The sequence below is a fragment of the Brassica napus genome, chromosome C3 (genome assembly GCF_020379485.1).
Source record: "Brassica napus cultivar Da-Ae chromosome C3, Da-Ae, whole genome shotgun sequence".
Classification (NCBI taxonomy): domain Eukaryota; kingdom Viridiplantae; phylum Streptophyta; class Magnoliopsida; order Brassicales; family Brassicaceae; genus Brassica; species Brassica napus.
Window position 1 is genome coordinate 68425890 of NC_063446.1, and position 18505 is coordinate 68444394.

At 32.0% G+C, this 18505-nt stretch overlaps 3 protein-coding genes and 1 pseudogene across 3 annotated transcripts; 1 reads left to right on the top strand and 3 right to left on the bottom strand.

The window, feature by feature from the left end:
* Positions 1-3147: 3147 nt before the first annotated feature.
* Positions 3148-6350, top strand: LOC106358975. Its single transcript, XM_048750415.1, has one exon. It carries the CDS (start codon positions 3749-3751, stop codon positions 5123-5125), a length of 1377 nt encoding a protein of 458 aa, XP_048606372.1. The 5' UTR covers positions 3148-3748; the 3' UTR covers positions 5126-6350.
* Positions 6351-8975: 2625 nt separating this feature from the next.
* Positions 8976-11357, bottom strand: LOC106361095 (beta carbonic anhydrase 5, chloroplastic). The gene is made up of 9 exons (XM_013800795.3): positions 11111-11357; positions 10979-11034; positions 10612-10755; positions 10485-10533; positions 10274-10387; positions 10129-10182; positions 9686-9768; positions 9483-9588; positions 8976-9398 (listed from the first exon to the last, which is right to left on the bottom strand). The coding sequence occupies exons 1-9, from the start codon at positions 11255-11257 to the stop codon at positions 9198-9200; spliced, it is 954 nt and encodes a 317-aa protein (XP_013656249.1). The 5' UTR covers positions 11258-11357; the 3' UTR covers positions 8976-9197.
* A 902-nt stretch (positions 11358-12259) lies between these two features.
* LOC106361096 lies at positions 12260-13629 on the bottom strand (annotated as a pseudogene).
* Positions 13630-17480: 3851 nt separating this feature from the next.
* Positions 17481-18342, bottom strand: BNAC03G66540D. Its single transcript, XM_013799415.3, has one exon. It carries the CDS (start codon positions 17883-17885, stop codon positions 17601-17603), a length of 285 nt encoding a protein of 94 aa, XP_013654869.1. The 5' UTR covers positions 17886-18342; the 3' UTR covers positions 17481-17600.
* Positions 18343-18505: the final 163 nt, after the last annotated feature.

The following is an 18505-nucleotide window of genomic DNA, read 5'->3' on the forward strand; positions in this document are numbered from 1 at the left end:
GTAGTATATTTAAAGGGTTTAATAATGTACACAATACAATTTTATTGATATTTAGTAATTTTTTTGCATACAGTCCAAGTTAAGGCAAATAAACAAAATCTCTCCGTCGACAAAATATCTGATTTAATATTTACTTATTTAATAATATTATGGTTTAACATTTTATTTTTATAGTTTGTTATTATTATTATCTTAATTGGTTTACTAATTATTTTTCTGTATTTTCTAATTTTTTGTTTTATATTTCGTAGGGTACTTCAAAATTTTATGCTCATTGCATATATATATCCTAACTATATATATATAACTTTCCTTATAGGGATTTGTTAGTTATACTTAAACTACTCTTTCTAATCAACCATTAAAATTTTCACAGTACAATAATTTAGAAGTTTGACTAAACTATAATTTTTGATATTAAAGCGTAATTTAATTTATACATAAATACGTACGATAAAAATTCTCTTATTGAATGTAGTTATAATTTTTTCTACCTTTCTTGCTATAATATTCATGAAAGAATATTTCAAGTAGACATAATAGTTTATTTAATTAAACATGGATTTTTTTTTTTTTTATGCTGGCTCTTTCTTTATGGTGTCTTTGTAGTATGCATATAATTCTATTATATATTTTGTTGATATCTTGATCCTTTAAAACATAGTATATATGTAATGTGTGTCACAGACTCTTTATATGAAATCTTAAATTAAAAACAATGTTTAAGCGTTAAGAAGAAGGTTTTCATAGTTTAGTCAAAATATGACACTTAAAACACTGGTGAATGATATCTTCGTCGAAGCCTATAATTGTTGAAGAACACAGTGGCTGCTTTTCCTGCGATGATAGTGATAAAGTCAGTACTTGAGAACATACCGGATCAGAGATAGCCAACCAAGTAAACCACTTCAATGCTAAGCTATAAATATAATGTATACAGGTGATGTGTTTAGCTTCTTAACTATTATGGAGCCGCCTTACTGTGTGAGCATTATATTTGTTGAATAAAATGCGAATGAAGGGAAATATCAAATATGAATGGACCATCGCATGTTTAGTATCTGCTGTCATTGTCAAATTGGACTCAAAATATGATTGTTGTTTACAATCATGATATAATATAGAGAATACTAACTTAGAATTAAAAAAAACAATATAATACCAAATATTTCTGAAATGAGATATATTTTATATTTGGTATTAAAAAACCAAATTTATAGAAGTAGCAAAGAGTGAAAGTCAAACTTGTTCATAAAACAAACACCAGAAAAGGAAAAAAAAAACAGCATAAACGACTTAAGCATTAAAAAAAAACTGCGTCTTGAACTCCAATCCTCTTTCACCTATGCATTGTGTGCTTTCTTCACCTTCTCCGATGCTATCTGCGCCTGCCTACTTCCACCTTCAGCTTCACCACCAAAACCCGACCAAAGATATGATGGCTTTACCACATCAGTCTCAATGATCTGATCCAACGTTCTTGGAGTGTCACAGCAGAGTAAACCCCAGTCGAAACGTCTCAGCGTCTCGTGAATCAGGTCTTCTCTAAAGGAAGAAGATGGTAGATTGATGATAACTCTCAAGAAAGGCCAAAACTTGATGATGTCTCGACGGTAAATCTCTCGGAGACTCTCGTCCGTGTAATCAAGAACCAGAAGAAGCTTACCCTTGTTGTGATCGCCGTGTGAGAATTCGTTAAGTAGTGATGTTTCTTCGTTGCATCTTGCCATGATATTAGTCCAGTTCAGTCTTGACGCTTCAAGAACTTTCTTCACAAACCTGTGAACTGAGTCCTTCTCTAGAAGATTCATGAATCATGAAAAGATAGCAATCTAATCTTCTCTTCTACTGTTTCTTCTTCCAGACGTATCCTCTCTAGAACAGACACATGACTTGGTTGCTCCTGCTCTTGTTTCAGGTATTGAATGTTTCTGTCTCATTTTTCTAGACCCAAACTTGATTCTTGGAACAATTTAGAGCATAAGTTAAACATTAAATCTGTTGTAGAGACATAAGAAATGTCTTCTCTTGTTCTCAGAACTTACCCCTGATGAGCTCTCAAGATATCTTAGACTTGTGTACTCAGCAGAACCTGTAAACTTGTGGTTCAGAGACCTTACATTGGTGAGGATTCAGATAAAAATCTCCAATTCCTTGTCCAAGGAGCACAACTTGAACCTCACTCTTCTCTTCTCCAGCTTCTGTCTTCTCTCATTGAGTTTTATCTACCAGCCGCTCAACTCATTAGGAACTTCATGTATTATCACATTATGAAAGAAGATATCAAACATCAAAAGCTGGGAAATGGCTCAGCAATAAATCTAAATAAACTAATAGTCAGAAACGAAGAATTTTCACAGCCGTAAAAATATGAATATTATGAAAAGAAAATAGCAAACATTAAAAGTTGGGGGATGGCTTGGCCATAAATCTACGGATTCCAAAACACAATGAATTTTAATAATTAAGAATCAAGACGGTGGAGATTTGTATAGAATCTAACCAGAGATCTAATTAAAACTATAAACAAAAAAAAAACAGTGAAATAGATTACCTGAGAATCCAGAAAAAGCATGTCAAATCAGAGCATGCGAACTTGAATAGAGGAGGAAGAGCGGCCAGTCCATAGATCAGAGAGGAAAACCAAATCGTTAGCCATGACTCAAACTTTTTGTCTACTGGTTAGTTTAGAACGAAGGATGATTCTGAAAGCATGAACTCGTACCTTTTTATAGCAGAGCGTCCACCGCCTTGCACTCTACGGGGTCGCATTGAATGGAGATCGTGTGTGATTGATTAAGGAGGGCTTTATCAGGGAATCGGTTACCGTCTCTGTTCGTGGAAGAAGAAGACGAATCAGTCGATGGAGGAAGATTGGAGACGCGAGACGAACACTACGAACCCTAATCCAAAACGCAACGTTTAAGTTTTGATATCCAATGTAGAGTTCAACGGGCCTGACTGCGTGGAAGAAGCCCAACTTCAGGGGAAAGAAACCCAAAATTTTATAAATCATACGGCGAGTTTTGAGAGTGAGTGGACAGGTGTCGCACCCAGGATGATCGAATTAGTGACGTGGCGCTCTCACAGGAGAGAGTAACTCTACTTTATATTATTAGATTCTATTTTTTTTATTTAACTAATCAATCCCATAAAAAGACTTTAAAATTAACATCCACCAATACTTTACAAATTAAAACTAACACAAAAACAAAAAATATTGACAAACCTTTAAGAAATTAATTTTCAAATATGCATCGTGATAATATTTAACAAAATATTCATTTTCTGCTAAAACATGCAGATATGACATTACGTTTGTTTATTTATTAAAAATTATATTAGATATTATTATATTGTTTATGATAATCAAAAATAAAACAGCAGAAATAAACAAAATTCAAAAACAATTCACATCCATTGAAAAACAAGTTAACATTAATGACGGCTAACACAGGAAACTAAATAAATACCAGTGGCTTAATTATTTTATTTATATGAATAATTCTAGTAGACAACTGTATGCATCTAAGCTAGAGTAGTTAAAATAAAACTTATCGTTGAATGTAAACCGGTCAATTAAAAATTGTAAAACTCATGTGCTGGTTGATCCAAAATCTGTCACGAGTATTAATGGCGTTGTGCAAGTAAACGTTGCGTTGACCATCTATTGCTCACAAGTTTATTTTCACATATTGAATCTACTCTGCTTCACTCTATGTGATTCACTCTTACTCCCTAATTCACAATGGCGACTAGTGTTTGGCGAAGGCTAGTTGCTTGCTTTTCCTCCCTTAAGTTCTACTTAACCGTCTTGTGCCTCGTTGCCACTGTTTTTGTTCTTCTCCAAATCTGTTCATTTCAAATCACTCAACATTCCCTTTCACTCCCACCTGCACTCTTGACGTATCTGAAACACCAACCTGAACAACAATCTGAGAACAAGACAGCTTACTTGGTTGAAAAGCTACGTGAATCAGTGACATTCCTTCCACTCAAGGATATTCGCTTTTCAAACAAACCACTCGAAGGTCACACCTGGTTCATGAGCTCTCTCTTTGATAACCAAACCAAAGGCGAGGCTCAGTATCAAGATTTTCCTTCAGATTCCTCCAAAGGAAGGCTTTTATGCTTGAAAGGTGTTGATGAACATGATGGATCATGGAACTACTACGCGTTGGCTTGGCCTGAAGCTCTTCCGACCAATGCCATTCTTCAGAAGGGTTTGACTTTTGTTTCATACAATCAATACGATTACGGTAACTTGTGGCATGGACTAACGGCAGCATTCCCATTTGTTTCTTGGAGCTTAAGAAACCAATGTGAAAAGCCTCAAAAATGGGTTTTATACCACAAGGGAGAACTAAGGTACTGGATGGGGAATTGGTTGAGCGAAATACTCACAGCCACTTATGGTCAAGAGCCAGAGATTATACATTTTGTTGATGTGAACAAGCCGGTTTGCTTTGAGAAGGCAGTTGTTATGAGACACAATGAAGGTGGAATGTCAAGGGAGAGAAGACTAGAGGTTTTTGACCACCTTAGATGCAAAGCAAGAAACTACTGTAACATCAGCTCACCAGAGACATCAAACCCGCGGATCGGTATGACATTGTTAATGAGAACAGGAGCCAGATCTTTCAAAAACGAGTCAGCCGTCATCAATGTCTTCAAAAGGGAGTGTGAGAGAGTAGAAGGGTGTGTATTAAGTGTTTCTTATTCAAACAATCTAACGTTTTGTGAGCAAGTGGATCTGATGAAGAAGACAGATGTGTTGGTATCACCACACGGTGCACAGCTGACTAACTTGTTTCTAATGGATAGAAATAGTAGTGTGATGGAGTTTTTCCCCAAAGGATGGCTTAAGCTAGCTGGAGTTGGTCAACTTGTGTACAAATGGGGAGCTAATTGGTCAGGGATGAGACATGAAGGAGCGTGGCATGACCCTTTTGGAGAAACATGCAAGTTTCCTGATACTGATAAGCGATGTATGTCGTTGGTCTATAAAAACGCTATGATTGGATACAATGAGACATATTTTGGTGAGTGGGCGAGACTCGTTTTGAGTAAGGTTCCGGAACACAACAAGGGTAACGGTTCGCTAGATGTATGTCCTCAATGTTGATGTAATATGATTAGGCTTGGTCAATTCTACATCTTATGGATATGTTTTGTTGTTTACAACTACAATGTAACATATGTTTCAAACGAGTAGCAACAAGATGGTAACAATATTACCGGTTTTCTATTCTTAATAATGAAAATATTAGGTGAACCTATAAAAAGAAAAAAAAAAACAGTCAAATGAAATTACATTTGTACTCGCTATCTTCTTCGAGTTTGCTTCTATATAAACCCACGTCCACTAGGAGAAGAAAAACTCAAACAAAACACACACATCAATTAGCATTGAAGAGCTTTTTCTTTTTTGTTTCTAGCACAATGGCTTCGTCTAAAATCTTCTTAGCATCTTCTATTCTCATGGCTCTCATGTTCTCCTCCATGATCACTTCAAGTGTAGCTGCAAAACAACTTACCAAGAAGAAAATGTTAAGACGACGATTTTTTAGACCTCATTTCCCCAAACCCGGTTTTCATCTTCCAAGACCCGGTTTCCCAACCAATCCAATGCCATTCCCTCAGTTCCCCAAACCCGGTTTTCCTCAGTTTCCGGGTCCTGGTTTCCCAAAATTCCCTCAGTTTCCCAAACCTGTTCCCCTTCTTTTCCTCCAGCAACACCCTCTGGAAACCTCAAGCCGGTTCCATCCATCTCGCCGCCGCCCTCTCTCCCTGCAACTCCCACTATCAGCCCTTGAGTTGTCTCTATAGACTTAATAGTATGATTCAACTATTGTAATTAACATATTGTTGTAACCTAACTCTTCCGTATATGTGAAGATTAATCATCAACTTAAGCTAACTATTGACTGTATTTCTTACCTTATAATAAATGAATGACAAATATATAGCAACTAGATTAAGATATGCGCCTTGCGCGGGATGAATGTTGGATATACATAAAATTTTATGTAATATTGTAGTATTTGTTTGTGTTCTTTTACTTATATTAAATTCGTGAGAGATCAGTGACTATTACATATGCAACTAAATTAGTGCAGACATATAGATCAAAATAATTAATTTTATTTAAAATAATTTTATGGTAAATAAATTCAAATAATCATTTTTATCTTTTATACTTTTATAATTAAATTTAATGATATGAACATCGATGTATAGTATATTTTTTTAATATGACTATTTATTAAATAAAAATGTCCTATTTACATGGTTTTATTGAAACATTGATAACCAAATTTTCAATATGGAACTTTTAATATTTTTATTAAGTTATAATCATTTTTACAAATTCAATGAAAATTTTGAAACTAAAATATTAAATTCTTAGTATTTGTTCAATGAAAATTTTGAAATTTAAATATTTATGCATTTATATAATATCTAATTTAATTTAAATGATATATATATATATATATATTTAATCTAATATTTATTAAATAAGACATCCTACTCATATAATTTTATGAACATTTGTATCTTGTTATATATAAAAATTAAACCACTGATCATAAATTTTCAAAGTGAGATATTTAAAAATTTATTAATTTATATTCATTTTTAAAAATTCAAAATATAACATATATAAAAAAATCGAAATTTTTATTATTTGGTTAATTTGATTGTCTAATTTATTCTAATAATATTAATATATAACAAAAATGATAGAGGAAATATAAATTATTATCAAATCTTTTTTATTTAAAATCATTAACTATTATATATATTTTTTGAATAGATTAGGTAATTCCGTATGTTCTATTTAAAGAAATAAAGAAGAATATTTTTATTTTAATAATTAATTATATAATTAGTTTAATAAAAAATATACTATATGTTTAGATAGACCAAATTATTTTTCTAAGAGTTTTGAAATTGATTCTCGTGATGACACGTGTCATGGTTCAGAATTTGTAATGTTTCTCTTTTAATATATAGGGGATATACTACTCTCTCTTTTTTTATAACATAAGTAGTTTGAGGATAATTTTTTTATTTCAAAATATAAGTAATTCTCACATTTCTAGATAGTTTTTATATTTATTGAATATAGTGTGACCAATCAAATTATATAGATTTATTTATGATTGGTTCGGTTATATTTAATTTATATATTAAATGATATATTTTTAAAATAAAATAACTTCTTTCTTAAAGCAAAAATTGACACTTATCAGTAGTGGCTTACGTTGCCGACGTAATCTCTTTACAAACTATTGTTTCCCAATTTTATTTTGTTTCTCTTGCTTTCTTAATTTTTTAATTATTTTTACATGGAGAGACGATCTTCTATGGGTACCCTTAGAGCATCAACAGCCGTGGACTGCTCAAAAGAAGTTTTTTAGCTTTTGTTATATTCATTTTTAATCTACAAATAATAACAATCTTAATTAATTTAGGCTGGGAAGTAAAACCAGGACAGACCGACTTTGATCCATAATGAGACAACGATATGTTTCTATTTACGTGAAGAGTCAGTCCTGAGGAGGTTAAATAAAATATAGCTTTGGATTATTATTTTCACCTCTTTTTATGTCGATATCACTGATTAATACTTTATAGTAAATTAATTGACAATTTGATCCATTTTATTGTTGAGTAGTGGACTGCAAAACAAAAAAAATAAACACCAGAAAGTAACCAGTGATATTTCAATTGAAAAATAAATGACATCGTTTATATGATCATAGTTGTGGAACAATTTTTATAATTTCAAAGTTCTACAACACTTTTATTACAATATCATTATTAAATTCATTTACATTCAAAATTGAAGATTTTATTAAGGAAAATGAATCCAAATATGAATATAACTTTAATTACTCATTATGTGATGGGGAAATTGGAATTGTAGCATATAAAATTTTGAAGGGTCTTATTCTTATTACTTTTAAAGTAGTTGTGTCCAGAGAAAATTCACCGAAAAAATCATAATACTATCATTGACATTTCAATTCCATGATGTTTCTGTAATGATACTTGGGAGTGACAAACAACTGAAGATTCTTTCAATTTGTATAATATTATACCAAAACTTGCTTCTTAAATCATGTAATACTTTGGAAAGAATTTATATAAATGATACAAATAATGAAGAAGAAAAGAAGAAAGTGTGTACGATATACTAAGAATAATATGTTTGCAGATAAGAACTCTTAAAATTACCAGTACTTATGTTTTCGACCTTATATGTTTTACATGGTTTCATGAATATCCGACTTGTCGTTATAAGTTACTTTATTAATTTAGTAAATGATTAGATTATAACGAGTTCATTTTAATTAGTTTCAAATATTCAGTTGTATTCGAGATTTCAAAATAAATTATAGTGGATAAGAAGACATATCTCTTATTTGGTATAGACATATTTGTAATTTTGTTACAACCAAATATATAAAATAAAATCTATATTTTTAGTATTATCGATAAATAAATATAAATGCATGCAAAATATTTTTTGCATTAAGTGTGTTTTTCGAAAGCAATTGTAAACAAGTTTTACAAAAAAAAAATTTTAATAAAAAAGTATGGTTTAATTGTTTTTTTATAAAATGACTTCCTTCCTTACCTAATAACACTAAAAGTAAAATAATTAAATTTGAAAAAAAAAAATTATGCAATGAATAAAGAACAAGTGGCTTTCAGTTTCTTAACATCCAGAGAAAATACCTACATAAAGGGATGATTCTGTCTTTATTCTATTCCTCTCTCCTACTATTCATTTTCTTTAATAGTTTTGTAGTGAGAAACTCTATTAAATTAGAGCCACTGCGCATGTTCTTAGTCTTTCTACTTTTAGCTAAAATTAGTTATATTATGAAACCGAGCAAGTACTTGATGAGCATGAGCATGAGCACGAGCATGAGTACTAACCGTATGCCTCTGATCCCATTACATTGGACAAAAATAATCATATCAAGAAAACCAAAAGGAGAAACATGAATTCACAAACCATAAAAATGACAAAACAAACGTACGTCTCTCTCGAAATGATCTTTTCAACACACAACCGCAACAAATTAAAAACGTAAGATGATCCAATTTCAAGAAATAAGGTCTGAGATATTTCTCAAATTATGAAAGAGAATCCTATGAAAGATGGAGATGGTCATAAGTCATCACCAAACAGACCGGTTTTTAACAGCAATCCCACTGCCTTCTTTCTTGCCTCTGCTTTCTCCATAATCAACGGTCCACTTCTCAAATGTACAGTTTATAAAATCATAGTACCCGCCATGGAGAGACAGTGATCCTTTCCGCACTTTCTCTTCTATCCAAGGGTAACCAAGCAGCCTTTCTAATGAATGATTTATCGACGCCTGCACTCTTACACCTTATATATAAGTTCATTGATTATCTTTAGATATATATAAGTTGCATTGATTTACTAAAAAAGACATCACCTTTTCACAATGTTGGCACTGGTGATCAAAATGGAGGTTTGAAGCAACAGCTTTTGTGCTTTCCTTTGCCTTTTTCCCCACTTTCACCCAGTTATGTATGAAACTTCTGTTTACAGGAAAGTATAATAAGACAAAGATCAGCAACTAAGAAATGTTTATTTTTTCTCCGGATAGAGTGATTAAATGAGGTGATTAAAAGAAACCTTGAATCTCCTTCGCCTTGCATGCTCATTAAAGCTTGAATTCCTCCACACCGGCTATGACCAATAATTAAGATGTTCTCCACCTACAATTTTTAATATATCAATCCCACAACTCCTCAATGAGAAAAAGAATTGCAATGAATGTGTTTATTTGGTGTATATTGCCTTTAGATTTGAGTTTTTTTTTCCAGTGGTTCAAGATCTTGACAAGTGAATCAAAAAGTATAAATCTTTAGAAAGCTAATTTCATGGAAGGAACAGAACCATGAACAGTATAAACTGTGGACAAATGACATTTGTTAAGATTCTATAGAAAATTTCTTAAAAACAAATGCTCTACTTATAACAAGTTGAAACACAGATTTATTTTCATACATATGTTTTATTAAAAGGGTGCAATGCATTATATCTTAATATAATTGCAAGAGCTAAAAGATGCTTACATTAAGAGTATTCACAGAGAACTCCAGAGCAGCTTTTGTTTCGGTAGGTGCAGACTACAACAGACAAATGCAATTATATCAAATGTGAACCAGTCCTGAAAACGAAAAAAAAAAACACTGGCGGTCTGCAGTATAGACTTTGTACCTCATATGAAGGTACTAAATTTGCAATATTACGAACAGTGAATGCATCACCCGGTTGAAATCCAAGGATGGCAGAAGGACAAACCCTAGAGTCTGCACAAGCAATCACCAGAAACTGTTGCTTCAAGTGTTAGCAACCATTCCCTTCTCCATAACAATATAATCTCAAACCAACCATCAACAAACAAACAATAATAAACTTTTACAGCTACCTTTGGAGCTTGAGCATCTGCCAATTTTTTGAAATGTTCCAAGTTATCCCTGTCAACCAAATCCTCCATAAACCATATGTATTAAGAAGCAAAAGACTGAAGAAACAAGGTACTCTCTGACACTTACATGTACTTATGCTTCTTAAAGGCGAGGAACCGCTGTTTCATGTCGTCAAACACGTCCGCGTTATCTTCTCTATCAACTGTAGCTTCCTGAGTCAGTCCAGGTGTCTTCCCTGATGCCATCATTTGCAAGTTGACAGCTTTTTTCCTGTAAACACCCACAAAAAGAACCAAACACTACTGTGAGGACCTGAATGTAACAGTACACATCTCCACATAGGTTTTTGCCATTTTGAACCATAACAAAAACAAATCTTCTTCCAGTAACAACCTAAGAGACTAATAACATAAGATGTACTAACGAAATGCATCACAAAAACAAAATCTTGTTAGATTCATATTATTACTAAACTGAAAACTCAGAGATATACCTGAAAGAAACCGGAATTCTCAACTGGGTCTTCTCAAAGTCCTTAGAACGGAAGATCTGAATCAAAATGCGACAAACCCACGATCAAATCCCGACGAATAAAGAGAAAAGGTAGAGACTTGACGACACGTACCGTTCTTTGGGTTTGGAGATTGAGGAGAGAGGTGGAAGAGGAAGAAGAAGAAGGATCAAGGGAGAGAGAGAGGTGAGTGGGAGAGGATGATGCCATGAAAGGAAAGTTGGGTGTTTCGAATATGCGACAACAAGGGACAAAGAGCATTCATCTGAGAGATAGAAGAGGCAAGAAGAGATTTAAATTAAAAAAAATTGAATTTTTATTTGTTTCTGTAAAAGAAGTGGATATGAATGCATTTCTCCAACAAAGACGGAGAAACCAAAGTGTTTGTGCCGTGTCAGCTTTGGACCCCACTCTCAAATTCCTTTTGTAGTTGTCAAAAGCATTTCTACTCCCTTGATGGAGAATTGATCAAGGATTAATAACGGATGATTAATTTTAGGGGAATTTACTATCTTCAAAGATTTTAAATTTGAATTCAGCAAATGTTAAGCATCTTTCTCTACGTCCATTTTTTTGAACCAGTTTCCTTCTCTTTCCTTTTTTTTTGATCAAAGAACCAGTTTCCATGTGATAGTGATCTGATGGTTGTACAAAGACCACCAGTTTTTTTTTTTTTGTGTTTCCAGTTTGATTTTTCTTTTTGGTATATAATGATTAATTAATGAATATTATCCTTTCACTTGAAATTTTTAAAGACTGACTTCAAGTGTACGGTGGAGATTATGAGTTTAAGATCCCAGAATTTCCACTACTTTTATTTATAACCCTCTTGGCTTAACATTTCCCTGTTAATAAGTTTTGTTGTGTGTCCTTTTATATGTAAAACAGCGTGAAGTTAATATAAGGAGGAACAAAACATTGTAAGCAGATGACCAAATAAATCCCAATTTCACATGAGGAGGGGCTGTTTTTACTAAAAAAAATTTAAGTTCACAAGGTATTTTATGTTTTGAGTAACGGGTGAACGTTTTTATGTTTAGGATAGTTCAATTTTAGAAGAAAAATATGTATTTTTGTCACCTAACTCCATACATCAACTTAGGTGGATTAAGTTTGGTGAACGCCCTGAAGAGTTGATCAATTCATATTTAACTGATTTACATGGGAAAATAGCAGTCTCGTTAGCTGCTGGGTACAAATGTTTATGAAGAGTTTCGATAAAAGTTCCAGATCAGTTGTTCAAGAACGCTAAAAAGAGTAGCATTCAAAATGAAACCTTGGTATATATATATTAATTAATAATACTTATCAACTTACAACCTATTGTATCTAAAGCAAAGTATAAGCTGTGAGAACTCTTTTAACTTGACAAGAGTAGCAGCTTTGATAAACAATATGCAGTAGGATCATCCTCTTCATATCACCTTAAATACATATAATCTACCTTATCTTTCGAGTCTTATTTTGATTTTCTTTCAAGAAAGTATATAGTACATTTGTATAGAGCTTGTTCTACTCACCATTGTAAGAGATAGACCTCTTCAAGAAACTTGACCTCCCAACAACAGAAGATCCAACACTGCCTCTCTTCACCTTCTCTTTTCCTCTACCAGCAGCAACAACTTCACTCACCCTTAAACCCGATAACGAGCTCAAAGACACTGACCTTCTCACTCGCTGCAGCGACTTCTCTTCTTCTTCATCACTAACAACAAGACTAACAAACTCGTCAGCTTCTTCCTCATCACCCCTCTCGGTTTCTTCATCGAGTTCTCCACTTTCCTCCTCTAGAATCCTCACAAGGATCTCCTCAACACCGTCACTATCATCACCACTTACCGCAACAACAGGAGCACGACAAACCGGGCAATTGGTGTGTGATCTAAGCCAAGTATCAATACAAGGAACATGAAAAGCATGTCTGCACTTTGGTAACAACCTAAGCGTCTCTTCTTCTTCGAACTCGCTTAAACAAACCGAACAATCAGTTCCTTCCACAACACCATCTTGTTTGCTATACTTAAAAACTTTGATCGAGCTTATAACCGTTGGATTCAAACCGATGGTTCTTATATGCCAAACCGGATGATCAACAATAACCGGTGACGGTCCATCAAACTCCCAGGTCCTAGCTTCCTCCATGCTCCATCTTCTTGATAACGCTCTTGATCTTCTCCTGTTGTACCACTTGAAACAGAGAACGAGTAGAGTAAGGAGAAACAGAGTTGTGATGATAGAAGTAGTTGAGATGATCAAGATCCTTTTCACGTTTCCGTCTATGTAGTGGTGAATCACTGTTGGTGGAGAAAGATCTGTAACATCGACCTTCGGGCAGATGGAAGGACACTCTTTATAACAAATGGGTCCACAAAATTCTAAAGCTGTGTGCTCTTCTTTGCAACCAACGGATCCACAGTACGGGGTGTTGGTCATATCCTTCGACAGAAACCTGTGAAGGATGGTCATGATTCTTGCTCCAAGATCATCAATAAGCTAGGGAGATGGGGGAAGGTAGGGAAGAGAAGAGGCGATGAGAGTCTTCGTCTTTGTTCTCTCTTTTGCGTTCTTTCTTTAAAATCAAGTTTGGTCAATAAAAGTAGGTAGGCTGTATATATCATCTTAATTTCACGAGATAATTAATTTCCTTTTTTCACTAGAATTTATTTCCTTTTTATGTAGTAAATTTTAAGAGTGCACGTTTTTGGAATAGAAAAAAAAACAAGTAACAAAATCTAAATATGTTTTTTTTTTCCAAAGAATACATTAAAAATGATCAGAAAAAGTTCCAGAAAATTATAATTATACTCTTACTCTATAGATATATAAATATAAATAAACATTTTAATATATATATATATATCTATTTTGATTTAAAAAAACTTTATTAAGTTTTAAAATTTTTTTATTTTTTCAAAAACATTTAGAACCCTTTTTTAAATCCAAAAATCAAAAATGAACTTTTAAAAATCACTATTTAAAATTTTCTATGCTAATTATAGATATTTTTAAAAAAAATTAAACCCACAACTCCGAATCTCATCTTCAAATCTAAACCATAAGTTTAGATTAATCAACCCTATAACTATAGTTGTTTTACATTTTTAATAAAATTTATTTTAACCATTTTAACTTTAATGTGTTATATTTGTGATAAAAAAATTGTAAAGCCAATCATAAAATATTTTTCAAAAATAATCGATTACAAAAAAGAAATAAATTTCAAAGTAAAGGTCTAATCATGAAACATGGTAAAGGAAAAGAAAGACGAGCATATGCATCCTCACGAAGTCGGTGTAATTTTAAATTGTATTGATTATAATTTGGCTGTGTTAGGGATAGTTGTTGAGTTATCCGCGTGGTGTACAGTAGGCTTGGGCGTTCGGATCTTCGGGTCGGATCGGACCAGTTCCTTTTAGATCCGGATCTTTCGGATTCTAAACATTTAGATCCAATAGGTATTTGAAAATTATCGGTTCGGTTTCAGATCAGTTCTTCTCGGATCAAGTTCGGTTCGGGTCTATAATTAAAATACTTATAAAATACCCGTAATTTTCGGATCCATATCGAATCCGGATCGGGTTCGGGTATTTAGAATCTGAGAAGGACATGACATACTCAAACTCCATCAAATTTAGTCAATATTTTTCATATATCTAAAATTTTACAAAATAGTTTAAATTAAACTATTAATAATTAAAACAAAAACATGTTTAAACTCTAAATTTTACATTTTAAAAATATTACAAAATAATAACAAATATGATTAACAAAAGATATTTCAACTAAATCATAAAATAATATATATAAAATAGAACACAAAAAATCATAGTTTTGGATATACATGTTTTCAAGTCGGGTACAATTCGATTTATATTGGATCGGGTCTATTCGGGTTGATTATTTTCGGGTTCGGGTTTATTCAGGTCGGTTCTTTTTAGTTTCAGTTCTTTTGGGTAAAAGAAATTTGGACCCAAAAGGTACTTGTAAATTTCCTGTTCGGTTTCGGATCGAGTAATTTTAGATAGATTTCAGTTCAGATTTTTGGGGGAAAAACGGCTTATTCATGCCCGCACTATGAAGCCAGAGAAAATACATACCCAAACAATATTAACGTGCCAAAACATTCCTAAATTAAATAAGAATTTGAATTGCATACCTAAACTCATAATAAATAGCTAAAACATACCTCGTAACTGACACGTGTCAGTCCATTTTAAAATATATTGATTTATTTTTTTAATTATTATCTTTTAGTTTTTGTCATCTTATTTGTTTGTAAAGTGACACAAATAATTAAAATCATCAAATTGGCCTTATTTATAATTTCAAAATTGGAAATAAATTTTAATATATGGTGATATATAAAATATAAATATTTTTTTATCAAATAAAATATATTTAATAATATAAATATATTATTTTTATTATTATTTCATATTGAAATATTTGATACAAAAAATTTAAATAAATAGAAAACAACATAAAAACAATATCATAATTTAAAGCCTAATTTAATCCCACTAGTTCTTAAAGTTTATAAAATATTTTTTATATTTTCTTAGGTTATTTGAGTTGCAAATATTATTATATGCTTGCGTGATATATATAATATAAATAAAATTAAAAATTTGTAATTTTTGTTTGTAGTTATCAAAACCAATGTTAATTAAACTAGGCATAATATGTGCGCTTGACCCTAACCTAGCGCCGAATCAATTATTTGGTAATTATACGAGAATTAATCGGGAAATAGTTTTGTAAACTTTTTGTGTATTATTAATATTACATACTAGTTTTGTAGCAAAATACAAATAATGTAATATGGTCTAGTGGTTTTGTGCGATATTTGCTTTCTTGAGATGATGCGTTCGAAACTATTTTTGGTTAACTAGTCATTCTTTTCTTTTTATTAAGTAAGGGTAATCTTATTAAAGATCTCTACTCTAAAATCAAATTTCTAAAGAGTATTTTTAGTTATGTTGATTAAAATTTGAACGACTATACTTGTAAGGAAAATGTTATATAAATATAAATTGATTGGTATTTCTTGTAAATATTACATATGAGTAATATTATTTATAATTAATTCTCATGCTTTAATAAGGTAGATAACATACTTTGATAACTAAATTAATTAATATATTGTATAAGATAACTATCTAAATTTCTGATAAATAATTAATTTTATTATTTAAATTTAATTAAAATCTGGTAAAAAAATAAAATTGTACTTTTCAAATTAAAATTATAAATATGATAAAATTGATTATTTAAGTTATTTAAGACATATTAAAAAAATAGAATTATAGGGATTAAACTACAAAAAAATTTTAAAAATATTCCAAATCATCATATAACCGGTTATATGAATGTTTTAGCTATTTATTATGAGTTTAGGTATGCAATTCAAATTCTTATTTAGTTTAGGAATGTTTTGGCACGTTAATATTATTTAAGTATGTATTTTCCCTGGTTTCATTGTGCGGACATGAATAAGCCTTTTCCCGATTTTTGGGTCCAAGATTAAAATACCGAGGCCTAGCGTGTAGTTTTGAACTTTTGATATAGTGAGAGGCTTTGTCTTTTTATAAAGAACTTGGCAAAATGTTTTTGACTAAAGTGATTGGTGAACAATACTATCTGTGGACACCATTCAAGTGGCATATTTTTCAGCTTGTCCCACCACACAACAAACCGCGTCCACTGCTTGATATACTTTTTACATTTTAATGCATTTTTTATTAGTTACAAAAGATAAATTGTAGACTTCAAAGAATTAGTTATGTCTACTGATTTTTTATTGATTAAAAATTATGAAAATAGTTAATCATAAAAAAAAATATTTTTAATATGTATGAAAATTACAAAACATATTCCTCCCCTATTTCAATATATGAATAGTTTTAGCGGTTTTTTCTTATTTCAAAATATAAATTGTTTCTAAGCTTCGATACAAAAGTTAATTAGTTAGCTAAGAAATTGCAAAATTTAATGTATAATTTATTATTGACTATTCTCTTTCCTTTTTCGACTAGATGTTAAAGATAAAAATGATTATTTTGAAATTTAAGCTTTAAAGCAAAACTACTTATAATTTGATACTGAGAGAATAATTTTTTAAAAAAATTAGAGAGTATAAAATTGTTTCCCCTGATGGAAGAGCAACCGTGAGACCCAGGGATCTGTCTCAGCCGGTTGTACATTCATGTAACATGATGCGAAAGTTAAGATTCTTTGTGGTGCATCATAAATCGAGATAGAACTTTTTTTTTATTGAGCTTAACGCTCCGGTTTGTTTTCTGTCAAGTGTCCCAATATTAAAACCCAACTTATGTATGCAGGTATAGTAAATAGTAGGACGAACTCTAAACCATTTAATTAATTTTTTGGAGAGTACTATTTTCGACCGGACTTGAACTTGTAACTTCACAGAATTCTACTAAATAATCTAAAATTTTAACCAATAGACCAATTCATCGGCAAATTACTTTCAAAATTGATAAAATTTGTTTTAAGCTTATGAATGGTTCCAAGTTAAAGCTGTGGTGGGCCTAAAAGTCATATCGAGACGTACATGAATACAAACAAGAATACAATAGGAGATTTAGAATCTAACGGTGGTGGGACCAAAGCAGCTAAGCCCCATAGCTTTCTCAAAGGACTTGGTCATGCGCTGTTTGGATCTGATAATATCAGCCGATGAAGAAGAAGACGCAGGAGGAGGAGGAGAGGAGCGAGATGGGATAATGATGGTACGGACATGAGCCATGGCGTTTTTGTGGAGTAAACGGAGAGGGTAGTTCCAGCGAGCAACGCCTTGGTCCTTGAGCACTTCCACCACAGCTATCACAGTCGCCACTGTCCACGAAGCTTGCTTTCCGGCGTTCATCTTTTTATGTATCTCTTTTAGTTAACAGTGTATATTATCTTTAGCTCTGAAAAATTAATGTGCTTGGAGGGTTTCGTGGAGCGTTGCGCTTATAAAGGTGAGAATCGAGAAAGTGGTACATAACGTAAACCAGTGGCTGCAGAAGCCGCAAGTATTAAGTTACAAAAAAAAGAAGCCGCAAGTATTGTTATAATCGGGGAGCTAGTGGTTTTGTTACAACTTTATGACCAACGAAAAATGTTACCTGTGGGCTTGGTTTTTTAGTTTACTATTTACTCTCTTTTTTTTATCTCTCATAGAGTAATTAAGTAATTCATGATATGTACTATAATGTTACTAAGAGTGATGGAGTGTAAATTTAAACCTATTATTTAAAGTTTAACAAAACACTAGATTTTGATCCGCGCTTTCAAAACGCAGGATAATTTTCGATGAAAACTTTATATAATCGCATTTTATCTTTATTTAAAGTAGATTTGGACATAAAATCCGTAACCCGGAGTCTGAATCGAATCCAAGCTAAAAAACTCATTTCGTATCCGGTCCGAAATGTAGAAATAGCAAAAATAGTCTTGTAGGATGGTACAAACATATCCTAATCCAAAGTGTTATTAGCCGAA

Bases quoted from the DNA above. Each gene is read 5' to 3' on its own strand.
- BNAC03G66540D (XM_013799415.3), bottom strand. From the start codon at position 17,885: ATGAACGCCGGAAAGCAAGCTTCGTGGACAGTGGCGACTGTGATAGCT.
- LOC106358975 (XM_048750415.1), top strand. From the start codon at position 3,749: ATGGCGACTAGTGTTTGGCGAAGGCTAGTTGCTTGCTTTTCCTCCCTT.
- LOC106361095 (XM_013800795.3), bottom strand. From the start codon at position 11,257: ATGCTCTTTGTCCCTTGTTGTCGCATATTCGAAACACCCAACTTTCCT. The intron at 11,035-11,110 runs GTACGTGTCGTC...ATTTTGATTCAG, and splicing joins ATCTCCAAACCCAAAGAACG to ATCTTCCGTTCTAAGGACTT. The intron at 10,756-10,978 runs GTATATCTCTGA...GGGTGTTTACAG, and splicing joins AGAATTCCGGTTTCTTTCAG to GAAAAAAGCTGTCAACTTGC.